General features: G+C 65.2%; 1 protein-coding gene across 1 annotated transcript; it reads left to right on the forward strand.

Annotated features, from left to right (window-relative positions):
- Positions 1-3930: 3930 nt before the first annotated feature.
- Positions 3931-11394, forward strand: IL12RB1 (interleukin 12 receptor subunit beta 1). Its single transcript, XM_040537578.1, has 15 exons — positions 3931-4162; positions 4797-4911; positions 5056-5225; positions 5296-5447; positions 5929-5974; positions 6075-6185; positions 6269-6351; positions 6453-6678; positions 6766-6936; positions 7013-7114; positions 7210-7350; positions 7452-7595; positions 7729-7828; positions 7911-7992; positions 8091-11394. The coding sequence occupies exons 1-15, from the start codon at positions 4117-4119 to the stop codon at positions 8367-8369; spliced, it is 1968 nt and encodes a 655-aa protein (XP_040393512.1). The 5' UTR covers positions 3931-4116; the 3' UTR covers positions 8370-11394.
- The last annotated feature ends 2520 nt before the right edge of the window (positions 11395-13914 follow it).

Here is a 13914-nt window from a genome sequence, read left to right on the forward strand (position 1 = left end):
GCAGGCTCAGCTCCTTCTGCAACGAGAAAAGCAAAGAGCGGGGTCAGGGTGGCCGCGGGCACCGCGCCGTCACCGCAGGGACCCGGGGGTCAGCGCAGGGGGACAGCTCCTTCCCAAGTCCCCGGGGCTGGTGGCACTGTGGCCAAGCCTGGGCACATGGACATGAGGACAGCAGAGAGGGAGCAGTGCCAAGCCACCAGGCTGCAGCGTGACCCCAGGGGGTGGCTGTGCCCCGTCCCCATCCCCGTCCCCCGCTCCCCAGGCATGGGGAGCAGCCGGTGTGCTCCCCACGATGTTTATTTTTCCAGCCTCCGGGAATATTTCTCGCACGAGCTGTTTGCCTGTGGCTGGTGCAATGGGGCGAAGGGCAGCGGAGCAGCAGGAGCACTGCCTGCTCTGTCCCCCTGGCACGGCGGGGTCTGTCGGGGACCCGGCACCCCCCACCCTGGCACGGCATGAGTGTGCCGGCACACGTGGCCCTGCACCGGGTGCATGTGCCAGCTAATGCCCACCGCTGGCCTCATCCCGTACCCACCGGCCCCCTGCCCCTAAGCGGCTTAAACACATTCCCACCGTGGCAGCACCCACGGGTGGGGGCTGAGCGCGCGCTGCTGCGGGGGCGAATGGTGTCCCCCACGCACCCGGGGTGCCCGCGCGCCCGTCCCGCTGCCCACGGCCCCCGTGGAAATCCCGGGGCTGGGGCGTGCGGCGCGCGGTGATGCAGCAGCATCGCCCTGGCAACGGGTGATATCATGGCCCCGTGCGTGGGGACGCGGGATTTGGGGCCCACGGGTGCTGGTGGTGAGGGTGGGTGCCCTCCGGGGGGGGTGTGGGTGCCTCAGCCCACCCAGCAGCACTGGGTGACCCCAGGGGAAGGGGGTTGCGGGGTCCCCATGTGGAGCAGGAGCCCCCCAGCACCCTGCTGTCCCCCCCACCCAGACCCCCACCTACCCATGCCCATGCTGCCGGCTGAGCAGAAGGGTCGCCCTCAGAGTTTATTTGCTCAGACACATGCAGGCAGGACAGCAGGACGAGGGACAGACGCTCCCCCAGGCCCCCAAAATTAACCCCCACCCACGGCACAGCCTCCCCACCCCATTTGCAGGTGTGTGGGTGCAGAGCGGTCCCACGGCACCCAGCACCCATCGCTGCCTGGGGCTCTCCAGCCCCGCTGCACCCTGGGGACAGCCAGAGCACCCTACAAAGGCCCCAGGGACCCGTGTGGGGCAGCGCCATGGGGCCAGCACCCACAGGGTGCCCGAAGAACCAAGCCAGCAGGGTGCTGCCCCCATCCGCAGGTCCGGGTGGGGGACAGGATTAAGCTGCTCCCTGCAGGGACAGCATCAGGGACGGCACCTGGGGGGGGCGGACTTTGCTGCCCAGCACTTCGGGGTGACCCTTCCCACCCCTCCTGCTCTCCCCAGGGACTGAAGGAGCACCCGAGTGCGATGCCTGTGCCGAGAGCCCCGAGCCCCCTGGCCGTGCCGTGGGGCCGCAGCTCCCCTGCACGGTTTTTGCCCAGTGCTGCTGAGCGTGCAGCGGAGCACAGGCGCCCCGGGGAGCTGCCAGCTCGAATGAAGGCAAGCGCTGTGCCATCCTCCAGCCGCCCCGACAGCTCGGCCTGGGCCCATGGGGAGGCCGCGGCTCCTTTTTGCAGATGGGGACGGAGGCGTGAGGTCACCCGGAAAATCGGTGCCGAGCCCCCGGGCTCAGCGCTCAGCCCCCCCGAGTCCTCGCTGCGGTCGTCTCCCCTCCGAGAACGGCAGCGGGTGCCCAGGGTCCCTGTGGGAAGGGGTGCAGGGATGGGCAGGGACAGGGGGGGCTCTTTGGGGTGCACAGCGTGATGGAGGGGTGGCCGCAAATCGGCGGCCCCCCGGGGTTGGGCACGGATCCAGCAGCACGCGGGGGCCTGGAGGGAGCGCTGCTCCCGTGGGAGCCCCCAGCACAGCCCCCTGGGGACACGGCCCCTGCGCTGGGCTCCGGTCCCGTCGGGTATGCTGCTCCCCCGCAGCACCCGCTCTCGCACACACACAGCACCCACTTCTTGCACACACACAGCACCCACTTCTTGCACATGCATACACCATGTACCCACCTCTCACCCGCAGCACCCACCCCGTGCCCACACGGCACCCACTTCTTGCACACGCACGGCACCCACTTGTACACACACGGCACCCACTTCTTGCACACGCACAGCACCCACTTCTTGCACACACACAGTACACCCACCTCTCACCCACAGCACCCACCTCTCGCACACCCAGCACCCACCCCGTGCCCACACGGCACCCGCTTGCACACCCAGCACCCACTTCTCGCACACCCAGCACCCACCCCACGCCCACACAGCACCCACCTCTTGCACGGGCACACTCACAGCATCCCCCTCTCACCCGCAGCACCCCCCTCGCCCTCCCACCCACACCCCCAGCACCCACTCCTTGCACCCACACGGAGCCCGCAGCACCCACAGGGAGCACACAGCACCCACCCTCAGCACCCACCCCAGCACCCCCTCCACCCGCACAGCACCCCCGCAGCCCCTCGCCCCTCGCCCCCCGCCACCTCCCCGCTCCCTCCCCCGCCTCTCCCGGTGCCCGGTGCCCCGGCGGCCTCCGGCCTCCACCCGGGCGGTGCCTCCCCGCCGCTCACCTGGAGGCCCCGGCGCCGCAGGATGCTGGGCTCGTCCATGCCCGCCGCCGCCTCCCGCTGCGCCCGCTCCGCCCGGTGCGCCCCCGGCCGCCCCGCCGCCGCCTCCCGGTGCGCCCGGTGCGCCGCCCAGCGGCACGGCCTCGTCATCGGCACCGAGCCCGGGGCTGGCGCGGCACGGCACGGCACGGCACGGCACGGGGGGTGGCACAGCCCGCCTGGCTCGGTACAGCCAGGTGTTGGCACGGTATGGCACGGTGTGGCCTGGCTCAGCCCGGCACTGCACGGCACGGTGTGACCCAGCCTGGCACGGCACGGTTTGGCATGGCACAGCCTGGCGTGGCTGCGGCACGGCTTGGCCTAGTTTGGCACGGCACAGAGTGGTCCTGTTGTGTGTTGTGACGTGGTACGGCACGGCACAGCATGGCATGGCATGGCGCGGCATGGCACAGCCCGGCACAGCCTGGCACGGCATGGCACGGCATGGCACAGCCCGGCACAGCCTGGCACAGCCTGGCACAACATGGCACAGCCTGGCACGGCATGGCACAGCCCGGCACAGCCTGGCACAGCCTGGCACAACATGGCACAGCCTGGCACAGCCTGGCACGGCATGGCACGGCACGGCTCGCTTTGGCACAGCACGGCTCGGTGCGTCCTTCCAAGAGGTCCAACGCTGCAGTGCGTGCCCGCAGCAGCAGGACAGGGCGTCCCAGCCCACCCAGCACAGGGACACTCCCGTCACCGCCGCCCTCTGTCCCCGAGCGAGGCGCACAAGGGGACGCTTTCTGTGGGGACAAGGGGGCTCTGTGCAGGGCCCGCGGTGCCACCCGGCCCCGCCGCCCCGGGGTCACGCGGCCGCGCTGCCAGCGCCCCGGTGACGCCGTGCCCTCGTGCCTCACTGGGGCTTTGTTTTGGCTGCGGGGGACAATTTGTGCTGGGGACCAAGGGGCTGCGTCCCGTGGGACATGCAGCCATCCTGCCGCCGAGCCCTGCGTGCTCCAAACACCCAAACCTGGCCTCGGAGCTCCAGGTGCAGCCAAATGCAGGCAGCGGAGGCAAAAACACAATGTGGGGTTTGGAAAAAAAAAAAAAAAAAAGGAGAGCCAACAAAAAGACACCAAAACAGCTCTTTTGCTTACCTTGCTCTTCTTGCTCGCGAGGCTGCGGTGCTTGGCCGGGCCCGTGGCGGGTGTGCGGGCAGCAGAGGGGGACGTTTCTGTTGCTTTCTCTTTTGTTTTTGGTAAAAGTGAGGCAGGCACTCACACCTCGCGCTGTGCTGGCAGCACGCTTGCTCTGCCTGGGAAAAGCCGCTCGTAGCAGAAGAGGAAACAGCAGCCAAGGCAGCGGGGTGCTGCTGCGAGCCCGGGGGGTGCCGCTGTGCCCTGGGGGGGACCGGGAACCCCAAAAGGAAGGGGACCCAGTGAGGACGGAGCCCGAAAGCTGGGAATCCCTGAGCAGCCCATGCTGGGGTGGTTGCTGCTGGTGCTGGCGGCGCTGGTGCGGGGCGGTGAGTGCTGCTGTGGCGTGCGGAGATGAGAGATAAGTGCAGAAGACTTTCAATGAATGATTCGGGGGTGATAAGGGGGAGATAAGGCGCCTCTCGAGCAGGGCAGGGCAGGAGCTTTCATGGTTTTGGCATGGAGGGATTTGCCCCACGCTGCCGGGCCAGGGCAAACCTCAAGGACGCCCCGATGGTGGCAGCAGGATAGGGCTCGGGAACCCCCTGCAGCGCTGCATCCCTGGGGAAATTTAGGGTGCTTTTTGGGTGGGAATCACCAACGTGGCTGCTCCGCTCCCCCCGTCCCATTGCACAGCGTGGGGGCGGCTGCCCGCTGCCCGCATCCTTCCCAGTACTGGCGGGAGCAAAGCAGGAGCCAACAACCCCGCTGCTGGTTAAACTGGCCGCGCACCCTCCACGCGGGCTCGGAGCTACCTCCAGCCACATGGAGCGGTGCTGCCGGGTGCCGGAGAGCATGGTTTGGGGGGTTTCGGGGGGGTTCCCGTGCTGGTGTCAGGAGCAGGAGCACTGCAACGCCCTCGTCTCCCTCCCCGTGCCCCTCTGGCACCCAGCGGGGTCTGCGGGGTGCCGTGGGGCAGAAGCGAGCGTGAGCCCAGCCACAGCCCCTCTCCCCTGCCTGCAGGCGCTGCTGAGACCCCTGACTTCTCCTGCTTTAAGCAATGCAGCTCCTGCGACTTCCTCTGCTCCTGGCCGCCCCGCGGCCCCGCCGGCAACACCACCTACGTCCTGGTGCTCTGGTGAGTCGGGTGCCACAACCCCCTGGCAGCTCTGAGCAGCCCACTGGGACACGGGGACATTTGGGGACGCGGTGTGTCCCCCTTCCTGCCCCCCCCCCCCCCCCCCCCCCCGTGCACGCAGAGGGCAAGCGTTTTCCCCCCCAGCTACGCGACGTCGCGGACGTGCCCGCGGTACGAGGCGGGTGCCGCGACGACCTACACCCTGCAGCGGCACCGCGTCTACGTCCTCACCAACACCACGGCCTGGGTGGAGGCGTGGTGGGGACCCCACCTGCACCGCAGCCCCAACCTCACCCTGTACCTCAACGAGGCCGGTAAGCGCCGCGAGGCCGGGCTGGGTGTGCCACGATGGTGCCGGTCACCGCAGCCACGCTGTCCCCGCAGTGAAGCTGGATCCTCCCCCCGACGGGATGAACTTCGCCAAGGCCAAGGGGCGCCTGCAGCTCCGGGTGCCATGGCCGCCGTTCCGCGGCAGGGACCGAGCGCTGAGCAGGGAGGCTCGCTTCCGCAGGGCGGGCAACCACAGCTGGACGCAGGTAAAACACCGGCGGCGAGGAGCAGGGCGGGTTGCAGCGGTGTGTGCAGCCCTGGATGCAGCGCGGGGGCTCGGGGACGCCGTCCCCACCTGGTTGGGTACTGGGTCTCCACCGGCCTCCCGGGGACGGGATCGCGCTGCCACCCGTAACAGGATCAGGGAGGGATTGGCGGGGATTACGCAGGTAAAAACCCTGGATTAGAATAAAGCCGGCGGCAGATGAAATCCTGACGCTGCTCCCAGCGAGACCTGAGTGCTTCCCCAGGGCACCCAGGCACCACCACCCCTTTTCGAGGGGCTCCATGGGCAAAGCTGTGGGACCCCGACCCAGGGGACCCCTCCAGCTGCTGCATCCCCTGCACCCCTTTTGGTCCTCCCAGCCCCTGGAGCACGATGTCCCATCACCACCATGCCCCAGCGACAAGCCTTCCTTCATACTGGTTTCACTGGGTGGGTGCCTCCATCCTGCCTTCTCTCCGCAGGTGCTGTGCGAGACAGGGAAGAGCAAGGACAGCAAGGAGGACACAGGTGGGTTCAGCCTGTGCCCAGTGGGTTGCTTGGGTTTTTTTGGGGGATAAGCACGTCCCAGGAGGTGTCACCTCACCGCCACCCACCCGGTTTGCCCCAGTGACCTGCGACCTGGGGGGACACGCTGCCTTCGAGGTCCAGCTCCGGCAGAAGACGCAGCACTGGAGCAGCTACTGGAGCGACTGGAGCAAATCCATCTTCGTCCCTGAGGGTGAGAAGGGACCCCAATGTCCCTGCCCACCCTGCCATGGGCACCCCGGGCTGGCAACCCGCCCAGTGCCATTCCTCTTGCAGAAATCCTGGAGAGCCCAGAGCTGAGCTTCCAGCTGGGAAATCTTGGGAAAAATGGGCAGAGGCTGCTGCAGCTGAGCTGGCAGGTAGGGCAGCGTGGGCTTGCCACCCGGGACAGCCCTGCCGTCCCCTTGGAACTCCCCCTCTCCCCTTGGCACCGCCGTGGCCACCACTGTCACCACCCCAGAGAGCTCGCGAGGAGCAGGGGAACGTCACCTACACGCTGAGCACCCACATGCCGGCGTGCCGCTGCGCCACGCTGCCCGAGGCCGACGAGGTGGTGCTGGGACCCGAGGTGACGGCGCACAACCTCACCCTCTGCGGGGCCGAGTACGAAATCCTACTGACAGCGACCAACGCCGCCGGCACCAGCCCCACGCGGCAGCTCCACGTGCCAGCCGAGCAGCACGCAGGTACCCACGCGCATGCCGTGGAAAGGACCCGGCTCCTCGGTGGCCCCCCGGCATCCTCACCCACTGCACCCCCAAATTTCACCCCAGAGCTCAGCTTTAAGGACGTCAGCTCGGCCGGCGAGGCGGTGACGGTGCGATGGGAGGCGCCGAGCCGCGGCTTCGCCTACTGCTTCGAGCAGCAGCTGCTGCCGGGAACGCCCCAGCAGGGCGTCTGCGTCCAGCAGGAGTTCTCTGCAAAGAGCTCCCACCTGGAGAGAGGCAAGTGGGCTTCCAAGACCCCCCCAGATTCCCACTGGCTCTGGCCAGGCTGCCACGGGTGCCGGTTTCCCCATAGGGTCGCTGGAAGTGCCGGCGTGTTACCGGCTCGCCGTGCACGGCCGGAGCGAGGAGCAGGATTGGGCCACCTTCGCCCTGCAGCATCATTTCACCGGCAACGGTACGTACAGGAACGGGCAGCATCGCATCCCGATCGTGCCACAAAAGGTGTCGTTATCCTAAATAGCTGCTCCTGTCCTCGCCTGTGCCGTGCAGCCTCGCTGGCCTCCTCCATCCACATCAATGCCAGCGCCGAGGCCGCCGTCCTCCGGTGGGAACCGTCCCCCCGTGCCACCTGCCCCGGGGCGCTGGCGAGGTACCTGGTGTGCCACGCGGCTGAAGGGGACAACGTGACGTGTGAGTGGCAGTGCCCACGGCCGGGAGGGGACGCGGGGACAGAGGGAGGAGGGCGGGTGGGAAGGGGACTGGCTGCTGCCCGCTCGTTTTCGTTCACCCAGACGGTGAAGCGGACGCGTCGGCCTCACGCTACACCCTCCGAAACCTGCGGCCGGGCACAGCCTACAGGGTCGGCATCCAGGAGGTGACAGCGGACAGCGGGGGCACCTGCAGCATGCCGTGGCACTTCCAGACCATGGCGCTGGGTAATGGCTGGGGACCTCTTCCCTCTCCCAGCCGGCAAGTGGGGATGCTCCGGTGGCCCACATGTGGTGTTGGGGACAGCGAGGGGACGTGGGGCTGGAAGTGCCACCGCCACCCAGGCACGTTTGTCCCCAGGTCCCAGGCTGGCAGCGTGGAAGTCCAACCTGAAGTACCTGGGCATCTCGCTCGGGCTCCCCGCCATCGCCGCCGTCATCTACCAGCTGAGCAAAAGGAGGTGAAGGCAGCGCCGCGACCCCGCTGTGCCGCCTCTTTTCCCCTCTCCCCCCATTAACCCGCCACCGCCGGCATCTCCCCAGGGCCCGGCAGCTCCTCTTCCCCCCGCTGCCCAAACCCGTGGGCAGCAGAGCCATCCAGTTCTCGGCCAGCGAAATGAGCCAGGTGAGACACAGTGGGATTGGGACGGGGCCGGACCCTGCACCCCGGGAACAGACATCACCGCCGAGCCTTCCCACCCCAAATGCACCCAAAACCTTTAGGACAGGCCCTGGAAAGGCTTCGCGGAGCCCTCGGAGAAATTCAACCTCGCCGAGCTGCTGGTGATGGAGCCGAGCCCTGAGCAGGAGGTGGCCGACAGCACGCGGCCCCGCACGCCGCAGCCCAGCCCCAAAGAACCGGCGGAGCTGGGGCAGCCGGGCTGCAAGAGGGAGCTGCCCTTCGAGTACCGGCGGCAGGAGGTGCTGAGCCCGCTGCCAAGCCCAGCACCGGCAGAATCCGGGGAGGGTCCCACCTGCAGCACCGGGTGCTCCGGCCACTGACCGGCGGAGGAGGGCGCGGGGAGCTGGGGGCTTCCCCGGCCGCTGGTTCCCCTCGCCCTGCTCATCTCCGACAAGCCGGTCATCATCAGGGACGAGGAGGGCTCGGAGCTGCTGCAGGAGAAGTCGGTGCTGTAGTGAGCACGGGGATGGGGCAGGAGGGGGACGAGCGGGGTCCCACGGGCACCCGGGGGGATGCTGAGTGTCCATCCCGAGGCACGGCCCCATGGGCTTGTGGCACTTTCTGGGGGGTTTCTGATTTCCAGGAGCTGCTGCTGAATACATTGAAGGTGCTGCCCGCGGTGCTGTGCCTGGCAAGGCACGGTGCAGCCTGAACTGTCCCTTAGCAATAAACCTGAGGGCAAGGAGCTGCAGACCCAGCTGGGGACATTTCCTCGGCCACGGGAAAGCCACTTTGGGACACTGTTGGAGAGCGAACACCTTGAGCCAGCCCCTGTGGGATGGGGGCACATCCAGCCCCAGCCGACCACCAGCTGTTCCAGGCCGTAAACATTAAACAAAAACCAAACGCACAAAGCAGCAGGCCTCAGACAGCAATCCTTGTCCCACCAGGCCAGCATAACTTGAGGATTTGGTATAGAGACCCCGAGCAATGGGGCTAGGGGCAGGTAGGCCCCCCCCTGCATCCTGCCGGGAGCTGGGGCTGTGCCAGCACCGTGAGCCTTATCTGGGGCAGAAACCTTCAGATGCTGCTGAAGATGGTGCGTGGTTTGTGGTTTCGTCTGCCCCGAGCGTCAGCACCGGAGGCAGCCACCTGTATTTGCTGAGGGTGCAGAAAAGAAAAAGGGGAAAAAAAAAAAAAAAAAGTGCGTGGGGGAGCAGCAGGGGGAAATCTGGGGAAAGGCAGCACCCCCCCCCCCTTCCTGCTCAGCACCGCCGCCGTGGTTTAAAACTGCTTCGCAAGGGATTTCACCAAGATCTGGTTCCTCGCTCAAAGCCGCCAGTGCCCCCCGCACCCTGGGGTGCTGAGCCCAGCACCGGGGCCTTGCTCCGGGTGCATGGGGGGGGGTGACGGCATCACATTTGGATCTTTGTCGCATCCCCACGGTGCTCCTGGATCCCAGAGCAGCAATGGGGATGGCCAAGACCCTTCAGCTTCGTTTTGAGGCCCCCGGCGCACCCATGTCCATCGCCACCCGTGTCCGGTGCCACCGGGTCTGAGCTGCGCCCAGCACCACGAGGTGGCACCAGCCCCGCACCGCTCGCGTCCCCGCGGAGCTTCCCCAGCTCCGGGCAGAGCCAGGCCACGCTCCCCGCCGAGCAGACCAGGGGGGCCGAGAGCAGCCGCTCACCGCTATGCCAACCACAAATCACCCCAAAATCACCCCCCAGCCACAAATCGGGGGATTTATTCGGCGCCCACAGCAAATCTTCCGCAGCAACGCGCCGACACCTCTCCAGCCCTAACTCCTTTGTCACATGCAGCCTCTCTCCTTCACCTCCAAAACCCAAAAGGATGTAGATAAGGAGGAGGACGGGCACCCAGCAGCCTCCCAGCCCCCAAAACGCAGCTGGGAGAACTCATTTATTATTTAGGGCTTTTTGAGCCAGCCCCTGGTGGAACCAGCAGCGATGCTCGGGCTTGCCGCGGGTGCTGGCAGAGGAAGTGTTTTGTTACGGGTGCGTAGCGCTCGGGTTGCAGCCCGGCCCCTGTTTACAGCCCGATTTTTGGGGCTGGAGCCGAGAGAAGCAGCACCAGGGTCACTCAGCTCGGGGTAAACACTCGGCCCGGTGCGGGGCCAGCGCCAGCACCAGTTAATCATTCCTGTTGCTCTTAACGGAGCCAGCAACAGGACCGAGTTCATGGCAGGACAGCAAGTCCCCATTGCTGCTTGAAAAACACCCCAGGAAGGGGGGGGGGGGGGACAAGAGACACCCCCATCCCCATCGTCCCCACGGGGTCACCCCACTCACAGCCCCCCGGATCCTCTGGGGACAGCCCTGTCCCCATGGGCACAGTGGCCCCACGCACCCACAGAGCCCACGGGCGATGTGCTGGGGAAAACTAATGAGGGCTTGCCAATTAGTGCGAGCGCGTGGCTCGGGGCTCCCTAATTAGTTTAAATTGCACGGAACTGTTTTCCAAAGGAATCTCTGGGAGCCACCTGAGGAAGCCCACCGGAGCGGGACGGGGCCTTGCCCCCTCTGGCACCGCGCACGACCCAGGAGCACCGCAGGGCACCGGGGGGCTGAGAACGGGCAACTCGGTACATGGGAGCCACAGGACTCGCCCCTGGGACAGCTGCAGGAAAAGCAGCAAAAAAAAAAAAAAAAAAAAAAACAGGAATGGGGAAAAAGCTCAGCCAGCACACTGGCCCCAAAGACCCCCGAGTCGTGGTCGCTCCCCACAATGCCGGATTTGGGGTTTTCCTGCGCAGAGCAGAGCTGACGACCCCCGGCGACCCACACGCACGTACCCAGCCACCTCCACAGCTAATTTAAGACCCGCTGCCTTTATTTTTAGAGGGGGTCAGATGATTCGGCGCTGTGTGTCTTTCTATGTTTCCTGATACGCAGGCTATTTCTGAGCCCGGCCACACGACCGCCACGCACCCCAGTTGCTGCCCCAAAAGATAAAACCCACAAAATGTCCCACGCCCACCCCTGGGGTGCTCTCCTCATCACAAACATGGCTCCGAGACCCCTGCCTGGCCCCTCGCAGCCCCTTCTCAGGGCTGTTTCGCCCTCCCCAAGCCCCCAGCGGATGGAGGAAGAGCTCGGTGCCAGAAGAACCCGCACGCAAGCCGTAGCACGGAGCAGGATTATTTGCTGGGCAAAAAGCCACCGCTGCCGCCACCTGCACAACGCAGCCCGCTCCCGGGGGGATTAGGTGGCCATTCAGGAGCTGCTTTCACTTAATCTCTAAGCAAACAAACCGATCCCCACTGTACATCTTTTATCCCTTTCTGCAGAAATCGGGGGCCGCCCCTCGCCGAGGCGCTGCGCACAGAAGTGGGGGAGGCAGCCGGGACCCCCCCGGCATCACAACCCACCCGCGATGGCTCTGCATGGGATGATGGAGGGGCATATCCCCCCCCAAACACACAGCTCAGTTGGCGCCTCTCCTCCCCAAGAAAAGCTTTGAGGGGTCCCCAAAAATCCCCAAGCAAGGCTGGTGCACGCCTTCCAGCCCTGCCCGCGCTGCGTCCCCAGGGGAAGGGGACACTGCAGCTGGACAGACGGCCACCACAGCAGGACACACGGCCACCGCAGCAGCAGCAGCAGCCGGGCTCGGCTTGTTTTTAAAGTCCTGGGTATTTCTGTGCCGCCGTTTCGCAACCGTCCAGTGTCACAACAACAACAACTTCAGTTTGCCTTCGCAAACAAGCCGAGCAATGCCTGCTTTTTTTCTCTCGCTCTCACGTCAGGCTGAGGTTTCTTTGTGCAACAGCTTCTCCCCGGCAAGCGTTATTTCCAGAAACAATGCCTGGGAATGGAAAATGACTTGAAGCATCAGCAAAACCAAACGTTGAAGGGTTTCTTTCCACCGAGAGGGGCTCGGAGCTGCCCCATCCCCTGCGGGGCCACACTCAGAGCGCTGCAAAACAACAGAGCCGGGCACTGCGAGCCCCAGCGTGCAAGCTGGGAGACGCAGGGGGAAAACAGCTCGGATTCCTGGCATGGGGGAAGCGCCTGGGCGGGTGCAGGAAACATTTTCTTTCTGCAGTTTTAATGCTTTCGGGTGGCTAGGTTCAAGATCACACAGCCAAGGGGCAGCGCAGCCGCTGGCACGGCTGAAGGTTTCCAGGCTTTGGCAGCAGCCTAGCAGAAAAGCCACAGATATTTTTGACCTGAAACCTTACAATAACAATACAAGCAATCATAAAACGAGGGCGTCGGGAGCTAGGCAGCGCAGCACAGATCTCCCCAGCATTACAGGGATTTTCTTCCTTTTCTTAAGGACACCTGGGACCGCAGAGCCACAACCCCAGGCCCATGCCTGCTCCACACGCGTTTCCCAGCCGGGCTATCAGATTAGCTGGAAGGAAAGGACACGGCGCCCTTATCGGTGCACACATTCCCCTGTTGATTTGGCAGGGGTGGCTTCCAGAGGTTTGCAGCATAAACATATTTTGCTCACGCTGGCAGACGGGGTCGAGCTAAGGATAGCCGGCTCTGCAGGACCTGGAGGTTCCTGAAAACAATCCCATGTTTTGCAGCAAACCCTTGCCCAGGTGCACGGGGAAAGGGCTGAGCCTGGAGCAAACAACCCGCCCGGCTCCACCGGGCACTAAACCAGCACCGAGCGAGGAAGGACCGCAAACGATTCCCCCAATTCCCCCGCTGGGTTTGCTCTCAGGGTGCTCAGCAGCAATCTGCGAGCACTTTAACTCTCCCTGTTTTTCCACACGGGAAAGCAGAGCAAACCAGCCAGGGCCCTGCTGCTGCCATCCCCACCGGCCCCAGCCACCTCCAGCCAGCTGGGACCCCCCCCAGGCAGCCCGGCCTCCCCCGGGGGCTATCGCTGCCTCCATCGCTGCACCAGGATGGCCACATTTACACAGCTGCTTATCAGGAAAATCCTTTCCCTCAGCACCTTGTAAACCCTTGCATTTAAAAGCAATTGGGTTCAGGCTCGCTAACGAGCTGAGTGAGTGCAGGGCAGGGTGCAGCACCCAAGGGCTCCCCGGGGTTTAATCGCAGGCTGCAGGTGGGCGAGCTCTGAATTGGGCTTAGTCCATGGGGCTGCTCTGCCCCCAGCATGGTGCCATTGGGTTCAACCCCCCCACTTCTCCCCATTGCCATAAGATTCCCTGCATTAGGACTCTGCATTCACCCCTAGCACATGGGATTTGCTCTCCTTGGTGTTTTGGGATGGGCCGAATCTCATAGCACTGCTCCAGGACCTGTCGGAGCCACGATGGCTTTTGCAGGTGCTGGTGCAGGGACACCGACCCGCTGCACCCTCGGGTCCCTGCTGGGGCTGCGCCAGCACAAGAGGCAGATTATTTCTGCCACACACCCCCCCCCCAGTGAAATGGAAAATGTGCGAGCTGTTCCCAGCCGGTGCAAGGCTTCCTTCCCACTCCAGCCCCTGCAGGGCACGTGGGGCTGGGGACAGAAATGGCACACGGGGCATGGGCAGTGCCAGGGCCTCCCCTGGCAGCAGTGGGGATGGGATGTGAGGTCTGCCCCCACCCCAGGGATCCATCCCCCCTCCCAAGCCAGACTCTAAAGTCCAAGCTCTGGAGCGGCACGGGCACCCGGGGTGGTTTTGTTTGCTTGGGAAGCGCCAGTCTCCTGCGGAGCGAAGGGCAGCAAAACAAGGGGGGGAGCCGCAGCCCCCATGGCCGAGGTGCCAGGGGACAGGGATCAGTGCGGTGACAGCCCCAGGGTCCTCACCCCAAGGACGGCCGCATCCCCACCAGCACCCGCATGGTGTTGGATCCAGCACATCCCTCAGCCCCGGTTGTCCTTTGATTTTTATTGGAAAGAGCTAAAAAAAAAAATGCAAACGCCATGCAAGTGAGGTTTTAGCTGCGGGGAGACACGAAAGGGGACAGCAACGGGGTTGGGCACCGCGCAC

The sequence above is a fragment of the Cygnus olor genome, chromosome 26 (genome assembly GCF_009769625.2).
Source record: "Cygnus olor isolate bCygOlo1 chromosome 26, bCygOlo1.pri.v2, whole genome shotgun sequence".
Taxonomy (NCBI): Eukaryota; Metazoa; Chordata; class Aves; order Anseriformes; family Anatidae; genus Cygnus; species Cygnus olor.

Coding starts and splice junctions, on each gene's coding strand:
- IL12RB1 (XM_040537578.1), top strand. CDS start 4,117: ATGCTGGGGTGGTTGCTGCTGGTGCTGGCGGCGCTGGTGCGGGGCG. Junction 5,975..6,074: donor GGACAGCAAGGAGGACACAG/GTGGGTTCAGCC, acceptor GGTTTGCCCCAG/TGACCTGCGACCTGGGGGGA. Junction 6,937..7,012: donor GAGCTCCCACCTGGAGAGAG/GCAAGTGGGCTT, acceptor GTTTCCCCATAG/GGTCGCTGGAAGTGCCGGCG.